This window comes from Balearica regulorum, chromosome 3 (assembly GCF_011004875.1).
Source record: "Balearica regulorum gibbericeps isolate bBalReg1 chromosome 3, bBalReg1.pri, whole genome shotgun sequence".
Taxonomy (NCBI): Eukaryota; Metazoa; Chordata; class Aves; order Gruiformes; family Gruidae; genus Balearica; species Balearica regulorum.
This window is the reverse complement of record NC_046186.1, coordinates 4537092-4558838: the sequence shown is the minus strand read 5'-3', so window position 1 is coordinate 4558838 and position 21747 is coordinate 4537092. Positions and strand designations below refer to the sequence as shown.

The 21747-nt window shown below is 42.5% G+C and overlaps 1 protein-coding gene across 10 annotated transcripts in view; it reads right to left on the bottom strand.

Moving 5' to 3' along the window:
• PKHD1 (PKHD1 ciliary IPT domain containing fibrocystin/polyductin) overlaps window positions 1-21747 on the bottom strand; it is a 272265-nt gene that overhangs the window by 169971 nt on the left and 80547 nt on the right. For all 10 annotated transcript variants that reach the window (XR_012834978.1, XR_012834977.1, XM_075750415.1 and 7 more), the window contains one exon: window positions 13314-13464. Coding sequence is in view for 8 of the 10 variants with exons in the window: in XM_075750415.1 (XP_075606530.1) it covers window positions 13314-13464 (151 nt within the window). In the remaining 2 variants the exon portion in view is untranslated. The remainder of the gene's footprint in view (window positions 1-13313; window positions 13465-21747) is intronic.

Here is a 21747-nt window from a genome sequence, read left to right as displayed (position 1 = left end):
TTACAACTTAATATGTATGTTACTTTTCAGATTGCAAACTACTTGTGACAGGGAGAGGAGAAAACAGCTTTGGAACATAAGAATTGGCAACTTGTTTAGATCAGCAGTTGATTTAATCCTGCATACTCTTCCAGCTGCTGTTCAAAACCAGATGCTTCCAAATACAGTGCAAGAAAATTCTCCCTGATAGCTGGATGTGAGATGATCTCCCCATCCCACGAAAACCTCATTTGAATCCCTAATTAGAGGTTAGCTTCACCCCAAAGCATCAGGTTTCATCTCCCTGCCAACATTTTCCTTTTACCATTAGTATAACTGGATAAGTTATGTCAATAATATAGATCTGATCCTTCAAATCTTTCTAATATTTAGTCTCAATGACTTCTTGAAGCAATGAATTCTGTGGTCTAAGTACACAGTGCATGAAAAGGCATTTCCATCCCTTGGTTTTGACTCAGTCTCTTCAGTTCTGTCAAATACCTTCTTTGTTCTTGCCTTGTGTGAGCTAGCATTCTCAGTCTATCATCTCAGGATGGCTTTCTCCTTTATCTCCTCTCATATTTTCTCTCCTGTGAAGGACATTGTTGCTATCTTTACAACACATCTGGACTCTCAGACATCTAATCATTCTGCACATGGGATATGTTTTCCTAGGTCAAGCCATGCTTCCCAGGAATTGGTAAGGGATACCTCAATGCCTGGCAACCTCAGACCTCCTTGTAAAGGGTCTATCACCCTCCCAACATTTCCTTTTCTGTGAAATAGTTCATAACTTGTGCCATCTCATACCATGGCCAGATTTATACTGGAGTTAGTAGTTTTTAATGGTGACCTCTATACCTACCAAAAATTTGGCTTTCCTTCCTCAAAAAATACTACCAGTCCTCAGCATGAAGGATAAGGGAGATCAAACCTCTGCTTTAATTTCAGTATTGAGACAAAAAAAAGGAGCGAAGAAGTTTTAGTATAAAAATCAGATTAAAAACTACCTTGATCTTTTACTCACCTGTCGATCAGGTCCTGCTGCTCTCAGTGATAAGGCAGATGCATGGCACTTGTGTGCCTTTCCCACCCAGTTGCATCCACTCCTGCTGAACACATTCTGCTTATCCTGATCTCCTTTATTCTTGCATTGAGGGGCATTCATTGTTTCATTGATTTCTTATTCTTATAACAAAATTCTTATAACTTAGTCTTACTTTTAATTTCTTAGTCTTATAACAAAGCTAGTATTTGAATAAGAACTACCCATTCAATATTTTCTTTGCAGATTTCAGTAGATTCCAGATAAGTTTTTACAGAATATGCTTAACAGATGAAAGAGATAAATCTTACATTTTCTTGCTTATAACCACTGGGAACCATGGGATCACTCCCACAAACACCAACTCCCCTATGTGTAAATTGTTTCTTTCCCTAGACATACTTTTCTATATACAAATGTATTTCTGTTACTCTTCCTATATAGTGTTTTTACAAATTATACTGAATACGCTGTAATAAAATAGCACGAATTTCAGCTTGTGTCATGTAAAACAACACAAGATATCTGACTGTTATTCTGAGATACATCTGAGAATTCTAGAAAAATGAAATGTTCTGAATTTAAACCGTGCTACGCTGAAATTGGGATAATACTTGAAATGGTATTCATTTGCAGACTGATGGGACCATTAGATCGTATCGCCTGATGGTTAGTGCACATCATGCTATTGAAAAGCTGGAGGAAGTCAAGTCATGTGTTTGACTGCTGCATACCCTCCGGAAAGGCAAACAATCAATTAAGTGACTTGGGAACATCACTCTACCATTTTCCATTATGAACTTTTCCAACAGCTAATCTCTCTTACTCTTCCCAATTTCTGCTTTATTTCCAATCTTAACTTGTCAAGAATGAGCTTTCAGACAGTGGTTCTCTTTGTACCCTCCTGTATTGCACTGCAGTGAGGTGTAGAAAACAGCATTTTCTGTGAAAATACTTACAGGTAAAGTAAAATCTCAGCCCTTACTCAGACTGGTTGATAAGGTTTTTAAGACTCTCCCTGCAAGGAATCATCTCCGATTCATGAAGCAGTGCATCCTGTCCCACAACCCAGTGCTGCTTCTGAAATTAGACAGCCAGACCTCCTAATCCTTCTGCTCCTTTATTGTTCTTGATGCTTCCTATAGAGGTAAAACTAGCTTATCCCCACACTCTGCTTCTTGCCTTTCATTGTAAAAAACCTACACTACCTCCTTCTGACTCTTCATTACACTGGGAGATCAGATGAGTATCCTTGGGCCACACTGATTTCTGATTCTTTTCATGATCATGGCTTTATCTGACAAAGTCCCTTATTGTGGAATCACGACTTTCATTCCTAATTGCTCCCTGCCCAGCTCTTTTCTCAGCTATGTAATTCTGCATTTGGTTTGAATGGAATTCACAAAATGTGATCAGTGATGGTCCTCCATTTACTGTCAGATCATTGATGATGTGCAGTGGTATCCAAGTAGGCATGAAAATGGTTCATTGCCAACAACTAACTTTCTTAGATAGTACATTTCACGTCTGCTAGCTGCCATGAGATCTTGCAGGTGGTCCTCAGTCATCACACTCTCACGTGTTTTACACACTTAACTTTATTAAACAAATTTGTAATTTTCTTGGAAATGAACTAAACTTTTCTTTTTCCCCATAAAATTTCTATCCTGTCATTCAGTATATTTCTATGGTTAGTAACTTATTGATTCAATCATCTGAAGCATTTAACTTCATCCAGTTTTCTCTTTTGACCTGTGGTTGATATCGGACTAAGCAGCCAATATTTTTTTCCTCTACCTGCTTGGATCTTAACAGAAGGTCAGAACTTCTACAGCCTTCTGTAATTTCCCATGTACTCTGAAAATAATATCTGTGGGCCACAAAATGCTTCTACTAGCAGTTTAAAGCTCTTGAATGACACTGGATCTGCTGATTTAAGAATGCGTATTCTTGAAAGACATTATTTAACATCTTCATTATATTAACATTCCTTAGTAATAAATGGACTGCTTGTCCATCTTCCTCTTGTGATATAATTTACCATCCTGTTCCTTCCCATACTGGGAACAGAAATATTTATTAAATACATTTGCCTTATAGCAGCAGTGTTAATAATTTTATCACCACAATCTAGAAATGGAACTGTAAATCACTGCGATTTATTTTATTCCTAACATAAAAAAAAAGACATCTTCCCCAAGGTCTTTATTGACTTGCTATGCTCTGTTCCCACTGAAATATAGTAATTTCTGTTTCCACTTCTCCTCATACAATTTTTAATGAGTATTCTAATTGCTGCCATGCTGTACCACTGCACCAGGAAGGCTGGTAGCCAAAGTTGTTCTATCTTTTGATTGCAAAATCATAGTTCTGCCTCAGACAATCTGTCCAAAATTTTTCCCAAGTTTCAACCACATGTTGTCCATCCAAAATTTTCCAGCTCTCTACATGACAGGTTAGAAATATTAAATTCCTTACACAAACCCTTCTATCCCCTCCCCATGGGATGACAGGGATGGGGGAATGATGGGATGGGATGGATGGGTGGGATTGCTGAGTCTGTTTCTTTTTGCAGCCATTGCAAAGCACCTTGAGGCAGCCATGGGAAGACACCTGTTTCCCATAAGGCTCTGGGATTTGTCTCCTCCTGCCCAGTCCCCAGAAGGTCTGCCTGCTGTAAAACCATAGCACGTTTGTTCCTGTTCCCCTCGTGAGCAATGCTGAGACAGAACAGACCACATAACAGAGCTGTGCTTTGCTACCCGTACTACACACATCAGCCTCTGGAAAACTAGCAAGGAGTGAGAAGACAGCTTGAACTTTACATGGAGTCCCTCTTCCTGGCAAAACAGAAGCAGCTTGTCCAGCAACAGTTAATGCTTTTGGGAATGGTGTTAGCACCAGTTCTGCACTGTCTCTCATGCACTTTTCTGCACAAGGTGGCTTTGGCACGGCAAGAGTAGCTCACCCTCATATAGCTCCTAAAAGTCACTATCATCTGCCTCTTTACTTGTGACTGGTCCTCTCTCTCTTGTTTTCTTTCTTTTTAAAATCTCCTGTTCCTCAGTAGTACACTAACTGCATATCAGTTGTCCTGAATGATTTTTCCTTCTGTTGATTTAAAGATTTTCTATATATTTTGTGGATTTCTGGGTGTCTGATAAGCTTGGATGGTAGTGACTGCTCTGCATTGGAAGCAAGTATGAGCAAAAGTCCCAACATGTTTCAGTAGCATTGGGAGTGCAGGCACTAGCTGTGCCATGCCTGGCCTGCAGGTTTGACCCTTCCTGGGGGAAATCCTACACAGAAGCAAGGTTTCCCCTCCCTGAGTGAAGGTTTGGATGTGTAGGGATAATAATGATTGGAGTCCAAGGTGGGGGTTGTTGCCTGGCTCTCGGGTCTCTCTGTTCTTACATGCAATGGCAACCCAAGCACACTGGGCAATGGTGCAAAGATTTGCAAGACCAAGACCACTAGAAGGCATTTGCCGTACGTGACACTTCTTTGGCTTTGCCTTAGAAGCAGCAGTCAGACCCAACCTGTAGTCATAGGAAACAGATCTATCAGCTACACTCACAGTCACACTGTAATGTGGTTGTCCCCTGGCTATTTGTAAAGCTTCAGAACTCCTCCAAGAACAAAGCCAAAATGCACTCAGTATTTGGGAGAAAAGAAAATGTAGAAAGGAAAATTCAACTGCTGAACATGGAGAGGAGAGGAGAGGAGAGGAGAGGAGAGGAGAGGAGAGGAGAGGAGAGGAGAGGAGAGGAGAGGAGAGGAGAGGAGAGGAGAGGAGAGGAGAGGAGAGGAGAGGAGAGGAGAGGAGAGGAGAGAGAAGGAAGGGAAGGGAAGGGAAGGGAAGGGAAGGGAAGGGAAGGGAAGGGAAGGGAAGGGAAGGGAAGGGAAGGGAAGGGAAGGGAAGGGAAGGGAAGGGAAGGGAAGGGAAGGGAAGGGAAGGGAAGGGAGAAGGGAAGGGAGAAGGGAGAAGGGAAGGGAGAAGGGAAGGGAGAAGGGGAGGAGAGGAGAGGAGAGGAGAGGAGAGGAGAGGAGAGGAGAGGAGAGGAGAGGAGAGGAGAGGAGAGGAGAGGAGAGGAGAGGAGAGGAGAGGAGAGGAGAGGAGAGGAGAGGAGAGGAGAGGAGAGGAGAGGAGAGGAGAGGAGAGGAGAGGAGAGGAGAGGAGAGGAGAGGAGAGGAAAGGAAAGGAAAGGAAAGGAAAGGAAAGGAAAGGAAAGGAAAGGAAAGGAAAGGAAAGGAAAGGAAAGGAAAGGAAAGGAAAGGAAAGGAAAGGAAAGGAAAGGAAAGGAAAGGAAAGGAAAGGAAAGGAAAGGAAAGGAAAGGAAAGGAAAGGAAAGGAAAGGAAAGGAAAGGAAAGGAAAGGAAAGGAAAGGAAAGGAAGCATTAGCAGGGATTCATTTAAGCATTTACCAAGTCTAAGTGTAAAACAAACTCTAGCCACACTTACAAATATTTATGTCAAAAAATTGCATATTGTCCCTCTAACCCTTAGCTTGCTGTATCTCTGTTTTTCATTGGGTCAAAATAAATATACAGCTGCTGCTTTACAAGATTGTCTTCCCCTTTTTTTAAAAGAAAATAAAAGTTATGCTTCCTTCTTTTATTGCACTTGACCTCTTCTCTAAAAGCAGAAAGCAAGAATATTGCTCAACTGAGCCTTTGGCTGTGACCCTCAAATTGTTTGTTATGGCTGCACAGGAAAGCAAAGTCCTACATATGACCTTGAGGGTGATTATATAAAAATCAATCAACTCCTGTTATGATGGCCTCCCCACCAAGCAAAATAAATACAATTAAAGCCGTAATCACTTCTGTACAGTAATGTGCAAATTCAATGGGTCTCTTTAGGTGGAGTGAGGGAGAGGGGGGAGAAATATGTTGAGGCTATTTGATACTTTGTGAGAATATCAGAAGCACCATTCTTCTCAATTAACCCAGCAATTAGCCTCCACCTCTCTGCCTGAAAAAGAAATCTTGCTTTATCTGTCTTTAAAAAAAAAAAAAAAAAGAGAGAAACTAAACTCAAGGCAACTCCCTCTGTCCCACAGGAGGGGAGAAACAGACAAATAATTAAAAAAAAAGTTAATATTAAGGAAAACAAACCACATAATAAGGTGGGGGTTATCATCTACTGTGTGAATAACTACAGCACCATCATGCCATTAGCAGAACTGCTTTTGTGAACAAAGATTTATCTTCTGAAGTTCTTGGGAAATGGTGGAGGGCACACTCAAAAGGAAAGGAATTGGACAGGTATCGTATTAACACTTCACTTTTTCATGCGTCCGGGACTGGCTCACACAATGCCACAGCCTCAGTATCCAGAAAATCTACTATGGAAAGAGGCTGCATGATGCACTTCTGCTCAGAAAACTCATTTAAAAAAAAAAAATCCTTCTAACATAGATGTTCTCACAATGCATAAAAGAGATGTTGATATTTCTCATTAAGGTTGTGATTTAGAGCACTCTAGATATTTCCTGAACTCAGAAGGAAGCAAAGTGCCTATTCCAAAGTGCACCTTTTATATGGTGGGCTTTTTTATTATCTTTTGAGGCCACAATTTGCATTCGCTGTCTATATAAGACATTCTTTTCTAATGAACAGCTCATTAGGGAGCTAGGATAAAAGTGACTATTGCCAGATTTAATTCTACTTCTTTATGTAAAGTTGAATGAAGCATTGAAGGAAGCAAACTACAAGAAAGGTGCTGGATAGTCTCAAGAGGTGGGTTTTGGGGTTTTTTTTTTTCCTTTTATAATCAATAACAGAATGTGTTAAGAAAGTACCAAGATAATTGTATTGTATTATATATCACTGCCGTGTCATGCCCTTCAACTAACAGAAAACCTCCTTTGCATGGAAGAGGATTTGCAGATTGAAAGGTCATCTCCTCAACTGGACTACTCTCTCCCATCACCGTGCAGGGAAGATCTTCCCTGGTTGTGCTGGGGACACGCCACAGCCGTGTATAACGAATATTCCCACAGCTTTCAGCTTGCTCTTACCAGTTCCTCTCACTTGGTGTTTCACATGACAAAGCCACAGAATCTCCCATGAGACAGGCTTAAGCTCAGAAGTTATAGTCCTGGCAAGCATCCCTGAGCAGCAAACAGCAGGAGGCAACTGCCAGAGCTGGAATATCTTTACCGAAACAACTGATCCTGCACAACAAGGCTGCAGTGTGCTGGCAGCCCACTTACTGCTCATTCTCTGGCTCTGAGGGTGCGCCCGGTGGGGGCTCCGAGCAGGAAAAAAAAACAAAACAAAGAACCTCCTGTGTACGGGAAGAGGAATACAGAGTTTATGAGCTTTAAATAAGAACAATCGATTATTTCATGGACCTGTCTCCTGCACTCTGTTGATGTGCTCACATGACTTTCAGATGAGCCATAAAAGTCGATTGCAGGCTGGACCACTGCCGAGCAAGATGCAAAGGAGAAAAGAAGTTTTTAATATTGGCTCCATCCCAAAGGCTGCCTGAACCAAGAGTCCAAAACTCATCCTCCACCTCCCTGCGTATGTTCCTCCACGTTCATAGTATATAGGTACATATCCCAAACTAACTGCGAATTCAAATGCCTCTGTATTTCCACTAGGATGGCACTAACATGCTAAAAAGTTAAGCTTGTATTCCAGCGTTTTGTTGGACAGAGGCCTTAATCTATCCCTGGGCGAGGAACCGGCAGCTGCTTGAGTAGTCTCAGACAGAAACTGTCTCCCAAGCCCGACAAGCCTGTGTTTTCTGGCTTGCTGCGCTCACAGCCATCTGTTCAAGTGGCATGTGTTCCCTTGTAAGCTGGTTGGGCTCTTCGCTTAGAGCACAGGAACCAGGCAAAGGCTATTCAGATCGGTAGCCCAGAAGATGCTGCTGTAGGTATATCTCCTTCAAAGAAGTCCTTCTACCTCTTCAGCTTTTAGGAACACCTTTGATGCATTTGAAAGAGGAGAGCTAACCTGGTGGGGAAGAGGTATGGACACTCCTAGATGGCTTTGACAGCATGTGTCACGGCTCATCTTCTAGGATCTAATGAAGGAAGCTTCCAGGTGAGCCTCCTGAAGGCACCAGGGTAAGCATCACACATAGAAGTGTGATGAAAAAAATAGGTCGTTGGGCTATCATTTCAAGCCTACAGGTGATGGACACATGTTAAGTGCTTCACCCTCTGGAAGGGAAGGAAGGCGCTGGGGAGGGCACAGGAGCACTTTTTTGGGAAGCAGAATGATGTTTTGCTCACCTAAAGTCTGTCTGGGTGACCATTAGACCAGAGTGTTTCTACCTGCTACGCCCCTCCACCCACAGTTATCTCATTTCAAGCTGATTTCTGGCATTTGAAATCAAAGATATTACAGATCGAGCTTCTCTCCTAGTGTCTAGCACACTGGGTTGGACCTTGGTGTTAGCGACAGCCTGTTCCTACAACAAAACAGTCATAATGCAGTCTGTCGAGCCATCAGAGGAAGAGGGGATACTTCAAAATTCAAGAAACCTAAGCGCAATCCTGCTATACAGTACACTCCCTCTGTAGTTCTGTGCTTACGATACAAACTCATGCCTTTGAAGGTATGTGTTTGCCTTTAAACACCTTAAGAAGACCTGAACCTCAGGTCCCAGCCTGCACAGGTCGCAACAGCTGTATTTCTGCGCCACATAAAAGAGTGTGAGGACAGATCTACTAACGATACGAAGCTGCTACTGTAATGAGGGCCTGAGTAGTATCCAGGACAGGTGGAGGCAGACTCAGCAGATCTTTCCATCCCACGGTTAGACGGAGCATCTTTTTCCCCAAAGGGGTACGTCCCCTCCTTCCGTGCCGGCGAGCGGAGGAAGGGGACGGTGCTGCCTCGGGTTTCAGCCGGTTCTTTGCAGGACCTGTGCACAGTTCCTCGGCCGGGATTAGCTTCCACTGATCTGCTCATCCTGCAACGCCCCAGAGGAGTCTCGAGAGCTGCCAAAGTTGCAGAAAATCAATTCAATTGGCAAGCGAGAGCCCTGGGAGTCTAATGCACATGCTGTAAGCCCATCCTAAATAGGATGAGAAAGAGAAACCTGCAGCCCATACACAAATGTGAACCACGGTTTACAGCTGAGGGAAGAACTGGAAAAAAACCTTCAAAATGCTACAGATTCGGGACCTTTAAACCCTTCCTCCAGGAATGTTCAGCTCTGCAAGTTGCACTCTACTGAATAACACCGAATTCCTGCAAAAAAAATATACTAACAAATTAAAGAACTGAACTGATGCCTTTCATTTTTTCCATTAGAACAGCCGGGATTTTAACGCTCTGAGACTGTAATTATTGCAGACTTGGTACACCTCACTGTAACAACATAGGAAAATATAACACAGCGACAGGGAGAAATAGGGCTGAGTTTTCTTCCTTTTAAATCTCAATTAAAAAATACATTGGATGAAATTTCCCATTAGCTGGTACTATTTGTACATCCCATGTTCTTTCTTTAATTAAAAAACATGCTTATTGCAATACTGCCAGAATCGCTTTTACGGTATTTTAATTGTAATGTCTCTGCCTGATTAAAAAAAGAAAATATGAACTAGAAACTGCCTGCAAAAAGTATCACAATGCACATCACAAATGGGTTGAGCAAAATGGCATAAAAAACACCGCAACACAAGCAGTTTCCAACCATGCCTACTGACAAGGGATTTTAAACTGGGTTTAAGGACTGGTTGATGCCATAGATGGGAAAAGAGAGGGAAAAGCTTTTGCCTTACTTCAGCAAATTCAAACTCAGTCTTTATCAGCAGTGACTGAAGCACTAGTTATTTGAAAACTACTTGTGCAGGTGTATCAGCTAATATTTAATGCTCTTTGCTAATAGCATCAAAGCCTAGGAAAAAGTCAAACAAAATCAATATTTGGATTTCTCTCCTCCCCAGATCTACTCATAGGATCCATTCTAGCCACAGCCTGATCTGAGCATAGACTACAACAGATCTAAAATATTGATGGATAAGCATTGCTTTTTGGACAAGGGTTCAAAACCAGATAATCACCGACAATACCATGAGTACCCTTGGGACTTGTCAGTTCTCTTTTTTTCTTTTTCCCCCTGGGATCTCATAGCTTAAAAAAAAAAAAGGGGGGGGGGGGGAACGACACACGACCAAAACAAAAAAGCCCCTGTTAGCTGTGGTATTTTGGAAACTGGGTGCACAGATTTGAGAGGCATATGAAATGGGTCAGACCTTTTCAAAATCTCAGCCTGGAGTCTGGCCATGGAAGAGGCAACTGGCATGCTGGTTTCAGCAGGACTGCCAAGATGCAGCAATGCCTAGCAGAGAGAGGAAGAGCTGCGACGAGTGATATTGAGGCTTTTCTAGAGTATTTTCTAGCGATCTTCTCCCTTATGCCTGCAAGGATGGCCATCTCCAAGTTACTACTGCAAAGGCAACTGGGGATCTTCAATGCCCCCAGGGTATACTGGCAGCGTCACCCCAAAATTCATCCCCAAGGTACTCCTGAAAGACCAAGCAGCTTTTTTGGTCTCCAGACCTCCCTAGAGCACTATAAATTGAAAGGCAATAGCACATGTCTGAATTAAACACAAAGAAGTTACTCCCGTGTAAGCTGTGCACAAAGGAAATTTCCATCTGTCCTGGGTTATCATAAACATTCCCATACTTGTGATGTTGGGATTACAAAAATAACTGCAATCTGCTGAATTTACAGAGTTATCTACAATCTGTCTATCTGGTATCTCTTCCCCAATCAGTATTGTCTGAGCAGTTTCACAGTCTGGCTATTAAACTTTCCACTGCCGATAACCACGCGTTCATGCTCTGCTTGTTGAGGGGAAAGTAGAAGCTGCTGAGCTCTCCTGGCAGTAAGCAGGATCCAGCTGCCTAATCCGATTCCTCTGTTCCTTTGGCCTCCAGATCTTCTGTCCAGACAGTCTGGTCACTACTAGAACCACTATATGTATTTGACAATACGTTAATACAGTCAAAGCAGGGTCACTTTAAGGCTGCACATGTAGCTGACATCCTTGTTATAAATAATTTCTACAATGTTGAAATCATCATAAGGAGAGACCACAGGGGCAGTATTCAAAATCCTCATGGTGTCCTAAAAAAAGAGGAATTTCAAGAAATGGGCCTGTAAACATGTATCGGGTTTGTTGGATACAGCACCAGAAAATGGGCAATACAGCATCTCTGCACAGGAGTGGACTCAGTAGCATTACAGCTTTTTTCATCCCTAAAGTGTGTTATATTTTCAGCTTGCGAGTGCACAGACAGCCTGATACCAAGTCATGAAAGCCAAAGGGAGCAGAACTACAATTCACTTCCATTCTCCAGCTCCAACTAAGAAAATCTCTCCAGCTAGAATGGGAATGGGATGCTTCAATCCAAGCACATATCTACACCCGCCTACAGGTTGGGGGTTTATTGTCAGGCTCATCTTGCAGTTGGGTAAGCTTCGCAATCATTTGACACGTTCACAGATTCAGTAGTTGTTAGTCTAAGGGGATCACCTAACTGATTCATCTTGAGATGGATATCTATAATATCTAAGGTGAACACGTCTTTGGTGGCGTGTGTTTCTCTCTGTCAATACAGTAGCCTAAACAACTTTGACTCCAAATCTTACCAAGGCTAAACAGCTAGCAGCACCCGTGTAAGTGGGGGTGGATGCCACAAGGAAACTTCAGTAAAGATGAAGCTCAAGTAAACAATTACCATGTAGATTTCTGCTTCTAAAATATTTGGTCCCTATGTTTGGCATGTAGCAATGCAGAATATAACAGCATCTAGTATATTTTAATGCTGCTTTCCTAATTGAATCTACGTTATAAACCAAACTTCTTGGAAAATATGATAAAAGGGAGAAATGTTTGGAATGTCATATGAGCCGAAGCCATAAAGATACTGCTCCAGACTTCATTAGATTCAGTCAGACCTCCTTTTGCTTCATCAGTGCTGACTCATACATCAAATGTGCCTTTGAGTAGACCCAAAGTTCAAAGGGTTTCTGCTACAGTATTGTGCCCCAATTCTTCACAAAGTCAGAGACTGAACCTCAAAATCCTCATCCAGATTTGCAGCCCAAAGTCTCAGAAATCCAGGCTCTGACTTATGTCCTCTACTATATCTGATAATCACACCATGTTTAAGAAGAATCTTGAATCAGGGAAGAGAGGGAAGAAAATTGTACTAAAACTTTTCACATTTTTTAAATCTCTCTCTTTTTTTTTTTTTTTTTTTTTTTTTAAACAGCAATGATGCCTGCTGTAGCAATTCTTGAAAATCTCTGAACCTAGACTGAGCAAGTTCAATCTTTTTTGGAAATGTTCTCACAACAGCAATAAACTTGCAAAGTTTTTTCTTTATAGAATGATTATTCAAAGTTAGATTAAAATATAGTGGTCAAATGCATGTTTTTTGTCATCATCTCAATGAAAAACTAGTACTTTCAACATCCTTTCAATATAAAAACATTTTCACCAGCAAAGAAGATCCATGTCCTTAAACATATTAAAACTCTTCTTTCCATTTTTTTGAGCTCCATTTCAGCAGAGCCTTACACATAGGCTTGACTTTGAGCTAGCAATTTCACCAAAACAACTCATTCACTTAATACCAAGCATGTGCACAACAGTTTTCACAACCAGGGCCTAATTTCCAGGGAGGAATATTTCTGGCACTGAGTTACAAGTAGTCTTAATTCTCACTTTGACACCCACAGAGATATACCTCCTGACATTTATGCTGAGTTTACCTCGGGGTACGTGAACCCTGCAAACCCAGTGTTCTCCCCCCATAATTGTGCTCCATTATTTAATCTCCACCAGTCGTGCTCTAGAATCTGGGGTTATTTATTACATTTGGTAGCTGTAGCCTGTAATTCTGTAACATCATTAATTTTGTAAAGGCTTTTGCAACACACTTGCCTCAAAGATGCCAAACAAAACAGAGTTGATTATTGTTATCAGCACTGCCATTATCACTGAACGCCACTCAGGATAGCAGCGCTTTCAGTAGCTGGGGGAAAGAAAAAGAAAAAAAAAACCCCTTCCTACTCATATTGTCATTATGCCTCAAACAGCATAAATGATGCCTTCTGCATACATAATAATTAAACGCTTCCCCCGTCCCCCATCACCGTCCCGTTGTATCTACCAAGAACAGACTCAGTATGCCTGACCAGGTGTCTCCTTCAATGTATGAGGTGGGCAAGGGAAAAGGAGATGACCATGAAAAACTCCACCCCGTGAGAAACAAGAGCACTGAACCCCCCTTCTGCAGACCTTTGAGGTGCAGCAGGTTGAGGGTGGTGGTGGTGGTCCCCAACAGCAGGGTCCGGCCTTCGTCTATTGTGACGTTATCGCCATCTTGCGGCTGGTGGCCAGCAGGCCAGCTGGAGTCCTCGTCCCATCGGCCGCAAAACTGGAGGGCAAGCTGGAAAGAAAAAGACCCGGAGAGGTTTAAAACTCACTCCTTGTCACCCTTCGGGAAGCCAGCTTGACAAGAGCGTGGTGGAGGAGATGCCGATGCCAATGCCATGACAACTACTTTCCCAGTGGAACCTTGCGTAGAGCGAAGGAATGGAGGGACGTTGGGATTGGAGAGGTTCTTGCCCTTTGGAAATGCCTGTTGTAATTTGGGGTTGCCCCTTGTCTCGTTCTGCTCTGGGTAATGAGGGGCTCGCTGCAGGTCTGGCTGCGGAACGTTCGCAGGTTTCCTGGTGTGTGTCTCTCTCTGCCTCCCAAAAAGCAGAACTGCATGTTAATTCCCAGCAATTTCATAAAAATAGCCTGAAGAGTTCAGAATTAAAACATCCAGCTAGAAGGGCAATAGTTTGCTTTACAGGACTTTTTCAAGGGCTTTCCTGCCACTCGTCCACATTTAGACATTCTTCCTTTCAAATACCTTTTTAGCTCTGAGTTTATCCAGTATTATTATGGCCTCTCCTTTCATGGCTTGCACATCAGTTACAAATAAAGCACTGATTAACTTGAAAACAACAAATAGACTGACTCGTGATGAGCAATGGCAAAATGACATCTGCCTGTTTTGAGTCATGGTTCCTCCTCACCTGTAAACGTTAAGCATGCGCTTCGCAGTGAAGGTTTGACCAATTTCTTCAGGAATGTTTGCAAATTTTTGCATGGACATGTGTGCACAAGTGTGGACGTAGGCATTTGTAACATTTGTGGACTCACACAGGAACTAGCAAAAACAGCCTCAACTCATTTGAGGAGGGGGGGCAGGAACCAGACATGGAAATATTTGTGGTCCTCACTGGGTTGTGCTAATCTGAAACAGCAATGGAAAGAATAACCTCAACACAAAAGCAAAATATAGTTACTCCATTTTCAGTCAGAGCACATCATGTGCATTAAAGCTTTTGCTCCAGAGCTGCGGTTTAGGTGAATCAATACTGGTGGTGTTATGATAGTTATTCTTTCAACTGTGCTATTGTCAATTTTAGCTTTGTGTGCCTGATGTTTTATACAACATTTCTCATAGCACCTGGAGCAGTCAGATAACTATTAGATGGTGACTACTATCCTAATTATTTACACCGGGGAATGGGTGTTGGTTCCCAGGCTAAATGATACAACTGGTTTATGATACCCCTGTCTGTAGGGTATGGATGCTGGTATTTTCCTTCCCCTGTCCCATTCTATGATTTCCATATGAAGGGAATCACTTGGTTCAATTTAGAGTGAAGCCTGGGACTGAACTAACACCCACACAATGAAAACATCTGGGGAACTAAGTCCCCGGAATCAGGGAGAGTGAACTACTTCATCATTACAGAAAAAGAGATAAGCCTGCACATCTGTACGCAACTGTTACAGAGAGTACAATTTCTACATGGTTGCTAAGTGTAATAGGAGAAGTTTCATCGTCATTACTTGCAAACATATATTTACATATTACAGAGATTTAGGACAAAATTCCAGCTGAAAGGATTGATATCTTTATCCACTGTCTTTCCAGACAGGCTGTTAATTACTCTTCCCTGATAGTGCTTTGAACCAGATTATACACAATATACAAGGGCATACAATAGAACCACTGAAAAAAAGAGGGAATTAAACTTGTTTTTATCTCAGAGCAGGGGACAGAGGAAGGTACAGGTCATTCAAAGCCACACATTTCCCTGATACACTGCTTATCAAGCCAACTGTAGCACAAAATTGCAAATTCCATGAATTCCTGTCTGGCACAACCACAACCAATGCTGCTAGCAAAACACTGCGTGATACAGTTGTTGTGGAATGGTGGGATCCATCAGAACTGCTTGCTGAAAAGGTTTGTTAAATGGCTTGAAGTCACTTTGACATCACTCTAACTCTCTGAAGTCACTTAGAAGCCTCCAATTAACTCTAATGGGGAAAGCAAGGGCAGTAGGAATATACCAGGTAGTTGTTTTTCTTGCCAGCACTAGAACCTACTAAACTGTTAGCAGAAGTTTCACAAGAGTTAAGAAAAATAAACTCCTCTTCTGAATTTGACTTTTTTTTTTTGTAAGAGCATTCCCCTTACTATCTAGAAAACACCCTAGTTCTTAATTTAACATTCTCGTTATATAACATCAGTGTTTAAGTTATTCTTGCTAGGTTTCTGCTGTCACTTCTTAGAAGACTCCATACCCATTTAGTTCTTCCAATGCCCTCTGGTATAAAAGCTAGTAGTTCATACATGCCAGTGATTCCAAGGCACAAGAAATGGTTGAAATTATCTGGGAAACTAAGAACTACCAACCATCTTAAGAATCTAACTCAGAAAAGATATAAATATGCTGAAACCAAGTGCGCTGTTATTTAGATGACACACGTGTCCACAGTAAGAGGCAGTCCCTACACCACCCACCTAAACAAAGACAGATTTTTATGGCTCAAAGGAAGGTTTACTACCCAAGAATGATTACATAGAGGCAGAAAATAATTTGGCCAAGGTCATAAAACTCTCTGTCATTTCACCCAGTCTGTAACTAAAGGTTTCAGGTGACAAGATGCCTGGCTTAGTCTGCTGCCATGTGCACCATCTGCATGTGTTCCTTTCAAGTGATTTCTGATTTGTTTTCTTTTTTTTGTAAATAAAAGCAAACAGATGAACATCAACTAATAACACAGCACCAAGAGATATTTATAATCACTTGCACTCTCCTTGCATTATCATGGAGAGAATAGATGTAAAGAATCTGTCTGAAGAAAGAAAAGGAGTTTTGCTCAAAGAAAGTACTTTAAATTACCACAGTGTAGAATAATGTATAAGGGAGTTAAAGGAAAAGCAGCTCCATAGTAACTAAGGAAAGACACTGAACTGGAGGGAAATGAGATAGTAGAAGATTTTATTTGGTGACCCTTCTCTTACAGTCCTACACCCTTCCGTAAGGTGAAAGAGCATCTCCATAAGATCTTTGAAAGAAGTAGTTGTGGTCTAGTACAAGGCTAGTGAAACGGCCACCTGCCCTGGCTCACAAGTACAGTTTGCCTGCACCTCGTGAATCCCACACGATTACCCTCTCTCTGTTTTTTGGGAGGAAAGCACAGTGCCATCTCCAACTGTAATGGACTTCTTAAGTTCCTTTGCTGAACGGTGGTGGCTGTGTCCAGTTCCTATGGTAAAATAACATGGACTAATACACATACAAACTAACTGCACATCCCTCATCAAGCAGGGAGGGTGACAGACTCACAGCTCTAGAAATCCACAGTCTCATCTGGCACTGCTAATTTCCCTCCATCTGACCTTGGGGAACCTGCTCGGTTATCAGGACTCCCTTGTCTAGCTGCCCTGTTATCAACAGGGGACAGGCTGTAGCCCTCACTGACCCTACAGACCCCAAATACGATCATCTCTGCGTGCCAAGGGTGGCGTGGGGGACTTTGCTGCCCCGCATGCTGAGCACAGTCTCACAAACGCTGGGACAAACTGAGGTTCCAAAGGAAAAACAGTGAGACAGCGATCTTATCTCCTGAAGGACTGTATGGCTGAGTCCTAAACATCTTCGTCATGCAGAGTCTCCACCTCCTTTCCCTCTGCCTGCAGCTAAGCAGGGTAAGAATATCCCCGTCACTGGTTTTTCATAGAAGCAAAACTCTTTCCTTTTCCTTTTTTTCCCCTTCCTGGCACCCAGCATTTGACCTTTGGTGTTTAATTTAAACACCTCTCTGTAAAACTGAAGAGCAGCAGCAGCTGCAAGTGCCAGGGTCATGGCTGAGCGCCCATCCCATGCGTGTTTGTTGAATGAACCAGGAGGAACCCATAGAGCTGGGGAAAGCTGCTCATCGGCGGCTGGCAGTGGGCATTTTCCTCCTGTGTTTTTTCCAGCTTCAGCACCGGACACAACAAATGGCAGGGAGATTGAAAATCAGGATGGGGGAAAAAAGAGTTGGCATGAAACGAGCCCTGAGTGATGACACTGGAGCTGGCTGGTTGCAGCTGCTGCAGCGAGGTGGTAGCTTCACGCTGGCTCCAGCACACACCAGATAGTTGGAAAGATGATTTGGAGGAAACAGGGCGTATGAGACCATAAAAATCTCTGCATCTGTGTTGCTGTCAGTACTCACACTTGACCACGGCCAACTTCGACTAGGTTTAACAGAAGGAGTGAGACCGCAAAGAACTATATTCCTTCAAGGTTCAGGAAAATCCATAGCTAGACTGAGGCAAGAGACTCTTCCGGTGTTTTCCCCAAGGACACAAGTATAGCATGAACTGAACACTTAAAATGGACACCCAAACTTTTGCAGGATTTGCCCTCACATCAGACATCCATAGGAAACCCACCCTGGCAACATTTCACATTTTGAATCCAGTACAGCAGATGCCACTATCTCAGCAGGGAACCAAGCCTGCAAAATATGGGCAGAAACCTCAGGAGGGTGGGAAATCACAAGCACTTGGAATCCCTAAGGAGCCAGTTGTTCCTCCTGGGGTACCAAAGAACATGAGGACCAGGGAGGGAAGCTGACGTGAAAATACAACAAGCAGAGTCCTGCAATCTCTTCCCATCTCTGACACCCACTTGGCGTCATTTCAAACCCATGTCATTTCAAACCCACAACTTATGTACTAAGCCCATAACTTGTGTATGACACAGGTTGATTTGGGGGTGTATCAACTCCCTCCCCATTAAAGCTCCAAAATCATGAATGACTTACATAAAGATAAAACATTATTTTAATAGCATACAATAAAAGATGCACAAGCTCCTTGTAATTCAGCATATTACCCCTTTCCTCCCTGGTGCACCTTCTTTTTCTCATTTTCAGGCAGATTTCTTTCCATTCTATGTTTTTAGCTGCTGCTGTTGTCAGCCAGCCTGGGGTTGCCTTTATGTCAGCCTTTGGGGACATGATTTCTCAGTACCAGTTTCTCAGCTTGTGCCTGTGACTACCAGGGCTCAGGCACAGCAGCGGCAACTGCAACAAATGAATAAATAACAGTGATATACTTGCATTCCCACACAGGCTGGCAAACAGGTCGCAAAGGGATAGGATTGTAAGTGACCACTCCTTCAACGTTTCATCTACATTTTTGTAAATAACGATCATTCTGCCAGTACAACACATGTTTATCTGGTGATTTTTAACTCCCTCTTCCCCAAAATGTAAGGTAGTCTTTGGGTTTAAAAGGGTTGAGAAACTCCTGTTAAGACACAGCCTAGATCATTTGATGTCACTTTGTGGTAATTTTAAAATTTGTTTGATTAGCTAGGGGGTTTTTAGAGTACAGTCCCAAAAAAGACGACTGCAACAATTGTTACAGACACAAAGACACGAACCCTCATCCTCAGATCAGAAAAAGACAGAAATTACAAATCCAAACCAAGAACCAGCGGTGTAGTTAGCCACAGATTCTGCTTGCTGCTGTGCTCAACGCTCTCTCTCCATCTCAGCTGTGGGTTTCAGCTGAGGGTTATCTGCGACATGGCCACAGAGAGAAATCTGAAGTCAGGAGGGTTTTCCCACCAACTCCACCCCTGGCAGCCAGCTTTATCCTTCCCCCTGGACACATGCGATGAGACACAGAGTGCAGTACTGCTCCTGCACAACAGGAACCTGCTTGCACGTGCAAGAAACTCTCCTCGTTGCTTCCCGTGATCTCTAGCAGGGAGAAGGTGCACCCCTCCTGGCATGCATGGCCATGAGCAAGCAAAGGTTTCGAACGCTGCAGACACAGCAGAGATTGACACCCACGAGGTAGCCTTTTCCTTGGTGCTGACAGATTGCCATTTAACCAGCAAGTACAGAGAGCAAGTGTTCCTGTCCTCAGTCACCACGGAGAGACAAGGTTAACATTTTAAGTGATGGAGTACAGCGTATATTTCCCCACTCCGTAGACCCAGGACTCCACGCCACATTTGAAAACACTTTAATTTCAGTGATGGATACAGGCAGCTCACTTTCCAGGCTGTGAACTCTTGACAGCTCCTCAGTTTAATACGTCAGGAAAAGATTTACACCCCTCACCCAAACCCATCCACCTGAAGGGAAGAAAAACGTATATTTGGAGGAGACGAAAGAGGAGGGGAGGTATTTTATTACACTGGATGTCTTTTACAAGGGAAGTATTTTCAGCCATCTGCTCTAATTATTCCTCCTGTATTGGCCACCATCTTCATGCAACAATAGAAATAATTATCTCCTCAAGGGCAAAAGAAAAAAAAATATTTACAGAAACAAACAAAAGTTGATTATTTTTAGCTCCTAGGGAAAAAAGAAACAACAAGCTACTTCTTAATGAAGGAGCAATTAGGAAGGTGGGTAGAACATCTATAATTAAAACAGACAAATTGGTGCAGGCTCCTCCCTCCTACACATACTTGAAAGGGATGCAAATGCATGTTATTTGCTACAGCCAGTGGAGGCAGCATGCAAAACGCTGCCCAGTGCCCCAAGAAGCTGAACCTGTCTCTTGGCATCATTCCCTGCCTCTCCTGCTTGCAGGGCCTCTAACCTTTTGCCATATTAACTTAAAAATGCTCACCACAGCTGTAAACGTATAGAATTTCAACTGGCATGGATACATCTTCCTCTGTATAACGAGCATCCCTGAGACAATCATGATAGTACACTCTTTCATCCTGCTCTTATAAGAACAGTCTCCTGCATGCACTTCAGCACTCAGTGTAAAAAAATGTCCTTTTTTCTATATAAAGCAAAACCAAAAGAGGACTTTTGCAACCGTCTTTTCATTCCCAGCAGTGTATAAGGATTTTGCTAGCAGAGAGAACGAAGGCATGTACACATCTTCATGGGAAGGACAGAATAGGGTCATCCCAAAGAGGACAGAAAATACCTTACATTGTACAAAAACAAGTATAAGCAGCAAGAAAAACTATTCTCTCTACCAACAGCACAGTGCAACACCTTATTTTGTAGACAAATATATGGATTTAGACTTCCATGCAGAAATGAGTAGAATTTCGTTGGCTGTACCATGAAATCAAAGAATGGCCAAACCGAAGCTGGTCAAGGCTAATAATGAATGCAGAAGTTCCCAAGGCGTCTCCACGAGGTCTCAGGACAGAGGGTACGACCTAGTGCGCATTACAGGACCACAGCAAGCAAACACCAACTGGTAGGGCAGAGCTGCAAACCAGCACACTGTGAACCGTTCTCTACTCTAGGCAATTTTCCTCCCATTCTAAAAAGGCCAGTTTTCACTACGGAAAAGCAGGCAAGACAGAGATTAAGAATTACCAGGTTTTGCATGGTTTCTCTTGCCCATGCAGCAATTTCAAAGAAGCTGCCTTCAAACATTAAAGTAGCCTGTATTTAGTTTCTTTGGAAATCAGAGTGCCAAAGCAGTCTAGTGGATCATACAATGTGATCAGCAATCCTTTAAGGGACTTCTGTTCACGTGCACTTCATTACAGTACTCCAATTTTGCCATTGATTGAGGCATTTCCAAGGAGCTTTCCAAGCTGGATGTGGTGGAGTAGAAAGTAACGAAAGAAGAACCTCTGCAGAAGTTTGCAATGGACAGTCTACTTCCGTCCTCTTAGTAAAAGCACCACATTCACCTCTATCATTTCTATTTAATCTGGTTCCATTCAGAACGTCCTTTGAAAGAAGAACATGACAAAATGGTGAGCGTATTTCAACTTCTCTAATTTCTCCCAGCTTTCCCTCAAAGAAAAGGCAGCCTCTTGACTCCTAGGAGTTCATCAGCTTCAGACCTTGAGAAATTTGTCACCCAGTTCAATTCCATGTGATGATGACCCTGAAAATAACATCATCTGACGACTGAGTTCCTCCTTCTCTGAGTGCCAGTATTAAAACAGTCCCTGATGCCAGTTTAGCAATGAGTAATAGGCTGGTACTTTTTAGACGTTAGTATAAATCGACTGGACAAAACAGTGAAGAATTTTCCTAACAATTCAGAGGCCTGAAAGGAAGTTCCTCTCCAATTCATGCCATGGTAGAGACCATCTATGGTTAATCCAACTGATCAGACACTGGTAACCAAACTGGGCAACAAAGGTAGATAGATAATTGGACTGTCTTCTTCCATTTATGAAATAAATGATACAAAAAGTGGCAGGAATTGTGCTCGAGTCACAAATCACTAAGGAAGTAGCCTTACACACATTAAAAAATGAAAGTAAGGAAAGGTATCTAGAGAACTATACAACGGGAAAAAAATGTATCATGCCAAAAGACAACATTATCCCCAGGAAGACTGGAAGTACTGTAGCTATAAATAAACTAAAACTGG